The sequence below is a fragment of the Mytilus californianus genome, unplaced genomic scaffold (genome assembly GCF_021869535.1).
Source record: "Mytilus californianus isolate M0D057914Y unplaced genomic scaffold, xbMytCali1.0.p SCAF_12, whole genome shotgun sequence".
Taxonomy (NCBI): Eukaryota; Metazoa; Mollusca; class Bivalvia; order Mytilida; family Mytilidae; genus Mytilus; species Mytilus californianus.
The window spans coordinates 48,536,396-48,547,310 of record NW_026262604.1 but is presented as its reverse complement, the minus strand read 5'-3'; the positions used below and the strand labels follow the sequence as shown (position 1 = coordinate 48,547,310).

General features: G+C 31.7%; 1 protein-coding gene across 1 annotated transcript; it reads left to right on the top strand.

Moving 5' to 3' along the window:
• The first annotated feature begins 536 nt into the window (after nucleotides 1-536).
• Nucleotides 537-6,780, top strand: LOC127721941 (uncharacterized). Its single transcript, XM_052228787.1, has 5 exons — nucleotides 537-987; nucleotides 2,047-2,140; nucleotides 3,263-3,445; nucleotides 4,083-4,259; nucleotides 6,409-6,780. The coding sequence occupies exons 1-5, from the start codon at nucleotides 637-639 to the stop codon at nucleotides 6,645-6,647; spliced, it is 1,044 nt and encodes a 347-aa protein (XP_052084747.1). The 5' UTR covers nucleotides 537-636; the 3' UTR covers nucleotides 6,648-6,780.
• Nucleotides 6,781-10,915: the final 4,135 nt, after the last annotated feature.

Sequence of the window (10,915 nt, the reverse complement as noted above, 5' to 3'; positions counted from 1 at the left end):
TTTGTTTATCTAGGTTATTATTGTGCAAACCTTCAATTGTATACACTTATACATCAATAATCATGTTGGCGGTTTATAACACTTATTTTGAACCACTATCTTATTTGGAAGATGCCTGTCCAAAGGCAGGAATATAAAAGTTGTTTTTCGCTTGTTCCGATTGAGAACGTTCGATTTAATCAGTTTTATGGACCATTTTGAGTTTACCGTGGAGATCAGTATTTTGTTTAAACCTTTTTGATAATGAATTGATATTGACTTCAAAGTAAATGTATTTAGCATTGATATTATCTAATATTGCTGATTCCATCATCCTTCAGCAAATAATCGTCGAAATTATGAATAAGATATAACAGGTTATTGCCATTGGCATTGAAATATTACCTGGAACATAATGAAACGTTTTCAGTGTCATGGTTGGCCTGATTGAAACCATTGAAAACTTTAAACATGATAAATAATTAACATTAATGCTTTTACCAATAATTGATTTTAAGAGTTGAAACGAAAGTCAGTTCATCAGTTGTCTGGAAAAAGTTAATACGAACTTATATATTTTCTGTTATTAAACAGTAATGCATACACAAATCATTTCTTTCGTTTGACAGAAAAGTTAAGTAGTGTTGATAAGAAAGGATGCATTCAAAACATTCAGTATTATTTGTTGTCATCCAATTCACAGAAATAATTTACTCTTTGAATATGGAAGACGTTTGTTCGGCTGAGGATGACACGTGTAAGAAACCAAATCTGTCTGGAGTCGGTGAGATCGAAAAGGGTAAATGCTCCTTGGCAGGAGTACTTCTTAGATTTCGCCAACTGTCACTGCTTGAATGTGCTAAGGAATGTTTCATTACGTCAAACTGCACGTCTATTAATTACAGACAAAATTGGAAACTATGTGATCTTGTGATGTCTAATGCCATTAGAAACGAAATTGCCGACGACTCGACCTGCATCAAAAGTAACATAACAACATGGGAAAAGGTATTTTACTTTTTAACTTTATCATATAAGAGAGGGCGCTAGATACCAGAAGGACATTTAAATTCATAAATCGAATATAAAATGACAGCGCCTTGGCTAAAAAAGAAAAATACAAAAAGACTTACAAAATTGTACAAAACACAACATAGAAAAATAAAGACTAAGCAACATGATCCCCACCAAAAATTTGGGGTGTTCGCAGGTGCTCCGGTAGGGTAAGCATATCTTAGAGAAATTCCTAGTTGTATCAGATAATTAAAGTAATTGCCTCTTTTCTTCTGCAATTGAAACCAACATAAACGATTTCAACTTTAATACATCCTAGGCGAATAAGTCGTTTATAAGAACTATCATTGATATGATAAGAATTATATATTAACTGTAAATAAAACAGAGATTTTGTTTTCAAAAACAACTAAGGATTTTCTATCCTAGTGAAATATTATCGTAGCTGTATTAGGAAAAATCGTTTGGAATTCTCGGTCCTTAATTCTCTTCAACTTTTTTTTTATTTAAACTTTTTAGCTTTTTTGTTTCGCGGTTCACTGACGAGTCGTATGTAGGCGATACGCGAGTCTGACATGTATTTGCTTCGGTTATTTTTATTTTCGACAATGTTGGTATCTTCAGTGATGATAGAGTACAACAAATTTGAGATTTAAGATTACATGCAAGTCTTGCTTAATGATAATACACAATGTATTTTTTCAAGCAATTATGTTTTATATAACTTTATATTATTTTATATAAATATCCTTTTTCTTTTTAAAACTTTCAGTTTCTTTTTATCAGATGTAAATACAACTTTATGATTATAAAATTATTATTTAACTCAAATTTAGCATTGACCGGGAACACTTAAGTTTGTGAATTGCAAGTATGACCGAGTTGATGTTTATGTTGGACAACTTTATACTGCTGTGATTTTTTCGTTCACGTTGTTTGTGCCTTTACAAATTCTAACTTTTTATGGCTATTTATTTTTTCTATTCCAATAATGCAAAAATGTATGAATTCAATGTTGCATTAATATGATGATATCTTTGTAATCTGTTTCAGTCATTGGCAGGAAAATGTGCCGGCCACAACTGTGAAGAAGGGCAAAAGTGTGAATTAAATGCCGATGACACCAAATATAAATGCGTAAAAGCATGTAAGTTTTATTCTCAGTATCTTTGTGACATCGCTACTTTTTTCTATAACACAGGTAAAAGTAAAGTGGGAACTGCATAAACAGAAAAAAACTCACCTCCAAGGAAAATTTAAACTGGAAAGTTCTCAAATTGCAAAATCAAAGGCTTAAACACATCAAACGATTGGAAAATATCTATCATATTCCTGACTTGGAACAGGGCATTTCTTATGTAGAAAATGGTGCATTACATATGGTTTTATAGCTAGATAAAACCTCTGAGTGGTATGACAGTCGCAAATAATTTCGTTATATTGACAACATGTGTGATAAAAAAAACAACATTAGAAAAAAATGTCAAAATAGGGATAGAGCAAGTCAACAGTGTGTTATTATCTTGATCACTATAAAAAATTGTCACCACAGAAAATCAAAAAACATATAGACATAGAACATAAACAAAATGCTGACTGATTGATTGGTGTTGAACGCCACTTTCAAAACTATTTTGCTATTTCCTGACGGTCAGTTTTTATTAGTTGAGGAAGCCGGAGTGCCCGGAGAGATCTACCGACCTTCGGTAGGAAGACTAACAATCCTAGTCAATTAATTGGAGTGTCTTCATTTAGAAAAAATGAAAGAAAAGAAAAGGCTTTCCTTTTTCGAATAAGGAACAAATCGCCGGAAAGCCATTTCTACATATCTTAAAGTCCTTTCTCAACCTCTTCTGTGGAATCGTTGTGGTCCATTGACTCGAATGTGGGAGGTCGTGATTTCGATTTCGACTGAATCAAACCAAGGACATAAAAATTGTTATTTGCTTTTCTTTGCCTGGCAAGCAGCATTGAGTAGAAATTAAAAAAAAATCGGCACGGAGACCGAAATTTGTTTCCGGGTAGTTTGACTCTTTTCTGCCAGCTGTAACCTCATTAGCTAGCATGTTAAAATACTACTCAACCTGTCGGTCTTGTATAGACATGTCTTATATAAATATCTCAAATAACATGGTATCATCCTGAAAATTCATTAAATTAGCCGCTAGACGTTTAACGTCATCCCATCCCCATCATGTTATTTATGATGCCTAAATGTTACCTGTTAGACCACGTATCCCTTAAACCATTTTTTATTTATATAATGCAGATTGTAAAGGTTTACCGAATACACCAAATGCTGAACTCCAAGAACCGTTCGGACTGCGGCGAGATTTAGATACTGGAAATAAATTTAAATGTGGCTATGGTTATAAGATGGCGGGAAAACCGTTTGCCGTCTGTAAAAGTCCTGGAAAATGGACAGTTTTGTTCAACTGCACATCAGCCAAAGGTAATATGCAGCAACTTTTGCCGATCAGAGTCTAATGCTTTCTGGGTAATATTTTCAAAAGCGTTCACCAAAACGCTTGATTGGCTTACAATGTCCAAATCAATTGAATTTTAGTCAGTGACGTGACGTTGTTTTCATTTTGTAGTACAAACAACGGCGAATTACGAAAATGTTTACAAGCAATAAAAGTTACTGTATTTTGATATACAGCATACCAGGTATGTTTAACCGCGCCATATTATATATGTGCATGTCTGAAGCCAGGAGCCCGCAGTTTAGTGGCTGTCTTTGTTGTTGTCTTTCATTTTAGTTTTTCGTATATTTTTTTTTTTTGTTATAAATTATGCTGTTAGTTTTCTCAATTGAAATATTGTATGTTTTGCATTTCGACGCCGACACTGCTGTATGAGTTGCCTTTAAATGCTTACATCCAAAATCAAACTCTAATAATCAACAAAGAAATGGGAAATCAACAGGCATTTTCGTAAAATAACATATTGCGGCGGGTTAAACTTGGTTTTAGGGCTAGCTAAACCTCCAACTTATATACCTAAAATTAGGTTTTAAATGCCTCATTAGATATTTACAGGATTCCAAAAATTGTATGAGTATTTGATACGTGCAGTTCTTTTAACAGAGTGTGCCTCAAATGAAATCCTGTTTGACGGAGAAACGACCACTTGTATAAAGTTAGTATCAACAAGAGGAACTACATGGAAGAACGCAAGAAAATATTGTCAAGAACAAGAAGGTGGTGACTTAGTAAGCATAATATCAAAGGCAAAATGGGATTTCATCACAAAAAGCTTTAGTAGTAAGTTTTAGTGAGAATAAGAAAATACTTGCATGAGGACATTCAAAACAGTCATAAAAAGATAATTCAATAAGGACGGACTACATAAGAAGTGACAAAATGCAAACAAAATAACACTAGATGAAAAAGAAAACAATGCAGAACATGTTACTCAACTACACCAACAGATTATCTCAATCACTTTGCTGTTAAAGATCCATTTCTCTTATTGTTCATTACCGGCAAATGTTTTTTTTTTTAAAATGGCCCATTGTGTATAATTTCCTGGGTTATACAAAGTTAATTACATTCAATTTGTTTATTCCAATCAATGTATTTCAAGTCTTAAGCAAAACAAAGTTTCAGTATATGGCGATTTTTTTTGTGTTTAGGTATTTTGGAAGGTCTGTTGTCTTTTTCCTGCTTTTGACAAAAAAAAAGATAAATGTATGACCAAAGATGATTATCTGATTATAGATTTAAAATATCAGTTGAATGATATCCTATAGATAAATATTATTAGAAGAGCATGGGATGCAGTTACCGGGGAAGCAATGGTGTTGCTAACGTAAAATGTTATTTTCGCGAAATCAAACTGTGACATGTCGGGTAAAGATGCATTTTTCGACTGATTTTTATCATTAAGATTTATTCAACTTGAAAAAGAGTTCATGAACCCCTCTTTCTTTACACAAATGTTCATGTTTTGAAACAAAAAAGTTACATGCAAATGTATTTCTATGTATGTATATAAAAAAGTAAAATCAGAACTCCGAGGAAAATTAAAAAAGGAAAGTCCCTAGTCAAATTGCAAAATCAAAAGCTCAAACACATCAAACGAATGGATAACAACTCATATTACTGACTTGGTACAGGCATTGTCTTATGGAGGATTAGACCTGGGTTTAAAGCTAGCTAAACCTCTCACCTATATGACAGTCGCATTAAACTCCATTATATTGATAACGATGTGTGAACAAAATAAACAGTCATAAAAAGTAAAAATGTCAAAAATAGGGGTACAGCAGTCTACATTTTGTTATAATCTTAATATATTAGCAAAAATTAAAGACACAAATACACAAATTTACCATAGTACAATGGCACAATGAGAGAGCCACGTCATATATGTATTGAAGAAACATAAAAAGGCATATAGACAAAGCACATTAGCAAAAATGAAAGACAAAAATACAAAACATGTATTACAATAGCACAATAACGGGATGTATAAATACAGAGCTACGTCATATGTATCAGAGAAACACCAAAATGGCATATAGACAAAGCACATTAGCAAAATTGAAAGACAAGAATAGGAGAATTATCATAGAACAATAACACAATGACGAGATGTACAAGTACCGAGCCACGTCAAATGGATATCGATAAAAAAAACCAGACTAAACAGTAAAGGTAATATTCATAAATACAAATGAAGAATAGTATAACACGTTATTAAGATGATAAACAACATCAGTACCGTACCCAGAATCTATACTTCAAGAACTTCGTGTATTATGTGTTATCAACTAGGTCTTGGTACCTTCCGATGAACATTTTTTAGAAAAATGACGAGATGTTATTTGACATACCCCTGGTTCATCAACTTTCTGCTCAGACACTGGTGACGTTTTACAAAGTATGGGTAGGAGCTGCAAGCTTTTGAATACCGAATAAGTTGGAAAGTGTATACTCCATATGCAGGTGAAGTTGGTATATTGCTACTAAGGTGGCAAGGATAGAAATGTTAAGCAAAAAAGAAACAACGACATTTTGAGTAAATGTCTAAAATGTTGACCCTATTTATCTCTTAAAGTAGCACATGCAGGTACATTTATTATTACATATTTGAATTGATTAAGTGTTAAATAGCCTGTTACATTTTCGTAAAACATCACCGCGGGATGAAAACTGTATCGTATGCCCTGAAACCTAGTTTTAATCGACACCTACAATGTTTTTGTAACAGCGAATCTCGCAGTGGAAAACTTTCCAATTGAATTTAAATGAATAACCTATAAAGTCTCTGTTACCGTGGCTATAATGTTGATCGAACAGGTTTTCCTTCAAATTGAAAATTATGATTATGACGGACTCGGAATGTTTTTATCAAAATAGAGTGACAATATTTCATACTAATTTGTCATTTTCTTTTTTCTTTATTCAGACGTTAGATCTGTATGGATAGGGCTAAAAGATAAAACATGGATGACCGGCGAAAGTTTCAGCAACATTTACGGGGTGACGATACAACTGAATAATTATGATAGTGGTTATCCTTTACAAGTTAACAAAAACTCATGCGGCATACTAGCGCCATTGTCAACTGTTCCACTCCAAGATGAAAACTGTAATATTCGAGAAAGGCCAAGTTTTCTTTGTGAAATCATTATGTCGCAAAATTAGATATATTATTTATTAATTTTTAAATGAATATAAATAAACTCATCATAGATATCAGAATTCAAATTTTGTACGACGGACTACAAAAGACTCAATAGTGACGCTCAAAACAAATTAAAAAAGCCCAATAAAGTACGAAGTTGATGAACATTACATAACCAACAATCCCATAGATTGGGCCTAATATAGCAAAGGAAATATTCTCCTCTCCTCGAGTAGAATATTTAGTTCTTTCCGCACCAACAATACTTTAAAATTAATAAAATAATGATCATCAATTCATTAGCAATTATGACTGTTTTTTCGTTTATGTTCTTTTGACAATTTATTCGATATAGGCGAGTAGTTGTGATTTACAAGAATTGATTGGCATGACAGAAATATTTATTGACTCTATGGAAGCTAATGACATAAAATAACCTCTTTTTTTTTACATATTTTGAACTTAATGATAAAAAGAACGTTTGCTTGCAATGACAACGGTACTGAAACTTTGAAGGGGGTAAAGTCACAACACCAGTGACGTCGTAAACATATCAAGCGGTAGCGCGAACATATCATATGCAATCAAGAACAGTGAGCGATTTAGGATTAGCGAAGCCTTTGGTGCAATTTGGGTTAGGATTACCACATATGCTATATATAAACCTACGTTTACAAAAAAAAACAAAATAAAAAACAACGGAACTCTAATTATAAAATCCAAAAATCCACCTTAATTTTGCAACGTAATTTTTTCTGAAAATAATTTTTATAATTATGAAGCCATTTTTATGTGAATTTTTCTAGCAATTTGATAGGAGATTTAAATGTATACAATGTTTTCATCACAACTCAAAGTGCACAATAAAAAAGTTAAACCTTCCTTTTAGAAATGACGCAATTCAAAACCAGATATGGAATTCATAATAGTTTGATGACATATACACAGATGAACACCAATCATTAAAATGACATTCTTTCAACATGGATAAATATATTCAAATATACACAAAACGTTCACAGTAAGTATCAATAGATGAAGTATTCAGTGAAAAGGTAAAATTCACGGAAACGTCCACAAAACGTCAACTTTTCAAAATGAGCAATTAAAATATGTCACAGGTATCAATTTCATGAACAAATATAGAGTAAGCATGGACTATTGTCAAATTGTTCAAATTGTTTGAAGAATTAATTAAAACAAACAATTAATTTGTATATGCTTACGGATGTGAATTTAAGAACGAAAGCAATTTTGGAGGCCCCTCATGGGTGTGTCCAAGTAATCACAAATTAATCACATATGTTTTGTCAATATGATCACATAATTATTAATTATTTTGTAAAACAAGATAATCAAATAATAAAAAAAAAAAGTAATTGACTATCAAATATCAAATAATCATGACAAATTTGGTCTGGTAATCAAATAATCACTATAAAAAATGCCAAGTAATCATATAATCAAAAACCCTGTGAGGAGGCTCATTTGGCTACTTCTCATTACAGAATCATGGGTCATCTTGAATGTCAGTTCAAATCCATTTTTTTATGATTCAGTATGGATTCAAAATGATATTTGGTGGAACTATATAGTAAATAATGATACATCTACAACATAAACACAGAATGGAAACTTTTGTTTGGAGCATAAATAAAAATAGGTGAAAAAAAACTGTCAACTTGGGTACCCTCAGACTTGATGTTTTTTTAATTTTTAGCGGGAATAACTGCTGACGGTAAATGGCGTACCATTTTAAAGGTCGCTCTTCATTCCGTTCCTATAGTATTGGGTAAAAATTCCAGTCACCAGCGACAATATTGTAAACCATGATAGTGAAGAAAAGTGAATGATATAGACTCTCTTAGTAAATGATTTCTATTCAATGAAAAATGAATAGACAAATATATCTTACAGTATCAACATATGGTTAATATAGGTACAGCCGTACATTTAAGATAAGACTCTATATTCACATCTAAAGGTTATATTCCAACGAATAAAATCATTCTGCACCAAAGATATAATCGACATTTATAACAGTATCAACGTTTTTATTTATCAACTTCATTAAACAGACTGCCTAGTTTTCCTTTTGATGAATGATTTTGCAATGTTACACGTTTTAAATTTTTCTTGACATGGATGTATTTCAAAAGGCTATACAGAATATACGTTTTAATGATTTAAATTAAATTAAGAAAATTTGTGTTTAACGAATAAACAAAGAGAAACATGTTGCTTTAAACTTAACATTTATAATATTTCAAACGAAAAATGTTAACAAAAGAATCTTTTTGAGAAGAATAAGTAGTTAAACAATAAAAAGTATTCTATATTAGGTTCAACCATTCTCAAATATGTCAATATATACGTGTCAATGGTATTGCATAGCAGCGCTTGTCGCTCTTCAACCTGAAGCTAGATCTACGGAAAAGATAGTAGGTACGTTCTAACCTTTATTATATCTAACATTCAGGTCATATCTTCAAATCGGAGTTTTTTAGACTTTCTCAGTCGTTCCAACATTTTTCAGTCTTTCCCAGTCTTTAGTTTTGTAGTGTTAAGTATAGTAGTATTTGACTTTTCGTCGATGCGATAATTTTGTCGATTTCTCTTCTACCTATGAGTTTTTATTCTCTTTTTTGGTATTTGCCGCCTTAATGTCAGCAGGGTTTAGGAACATCATAAATACAGCACAAACAACATTTTCAAAAAGACCAAAAAAGTAAAAAAGTATATTTTAACAAAACGCATTTGACTAGCAGGTCGAACAACAGATGTTCTTAAACCTTGCTGACTGCCATTGGCGATTGCCAAATAAACGGATCACCAGATGTAACAAAATGGATCCTGTTTATTAACAAACCGAAAACAATAAACTTGCGGATATATATTTATATGTATGAATAAACTGGTATTTTGAATTTATAAATGAATCAGATAAATGAGCATTGTTACTTTCGACGGATTCAATATACTTAAAAACGGTTTTAACAATGTAAATTCTTTTTTTTTAATTTATTCAAGAACTTTAAACTGAATTGTAATGTTGATCCTGGATGTTGAAACATGATTGTCAATCAGACAAATATCAAACACAGTGCAAATCTCGTGGATTTAGCACCATTAGATAACTGTACAGCTTTTAACAATTTCTAAAATCCAGACTGTATAGTCAACTATAATAGGCCTGACGAGACATGACAAAGAACTGCTATTGAAATTTATGAGATATTAAATGACCAAACCAAATCAAAAAATGAAAAGAGATAAGTTTGCATAGTGTTTGCCGGAATCTACTCATATCATATCGGGTTTATAAAAATCAGAGAAACTTATATTTGAAATTTTGAATAGGTGTTTCGAATGTAACTCATATTAATTGACAAAGAATTTAAAAAATGAAGTTTGAGTTAAAAAAAAACTAAATGCTGTTACTATTAACTCAAGACAAGTTTAATTTGTGATTTGTGAAAAATATAATACGGAAACAATAAAAAAAACCTACTGTTTAATTTCTTAGTATGAAAATATAACAATTGATAGTTTCTTAATTCTAATATGACGTGCTTCTTTCGCTTTGTAAACAAACCCATGCTCGAAATCCAATAAATTTTGTTTGCACATGCGTAGACTACTGCAGTAAAATGATTTCTATCAAATTGGCATGCATTTAATCTTTTAAGTTAATCCAATTGCAACTGGTTTTTACAGTTTGTTCTCATATTATGTTGAACTGTCTCTGGTTAGGAGGGAGGGTTGAGTGCTAACAAACATGTTTAACCCGTCACACTATACGGTTTGGATTTTTTCATTGTTGAAGGCCGTACGGTTGCATATAATTGCTTTATAATACTCCGTTCTACCTCTGGTAGGTAGTTGTCTCATTTGCAATCATAACACATCGTTTCATATCTATATTTGTCAATTTGGTTTCAATGTGTTATTAACAAATAATCACATCTTGCAAAATATAGCAATGAAAAAAATATGTTTGAATGTATTTGCATTGGTTTTAGAATGAAAATAATAATATAAACGATCAATAGAATAATTACTTGAGAAATCGATGTTTGACATTACAATGAAAATAACATGGAGGAAAGAAAAAGATAAGGTTGACCAGGATGGTTGTTTCGGTACTAAATTGGACATTTATCATATAAATTATTTAGCACCGACTTTTACCCTCATGTTTCACTGAAACAATTTGACATCAGCAATAATTTAAATAAACATTCATGAACGATCTACCTAAACGAGAAGATAAAAGTTAAATCATTTC

Coding starts and splice junctions, on each gene's coding strand:
- LOC127721941 (XM_052228787.1), top strand. CDS start 637: ATGCATTCAAAACATTCAGTATTATTTGTTGTCATCCAATTCACAGAA. Junction 2,141..3,262: donor ATATAAATGCGTAAAAGCAT/GTAAGTTTTATT, acceptor TATATAATGCAG/ATTGTAAAGGTTTACCGAAT. Junction 3,446..4,082: donor CAACTGCACATCAGCCAAAG/GTAATATGCAGC, acceptor TTCTTTTAACAG/AGTGTGCCTCAAATGAAATC.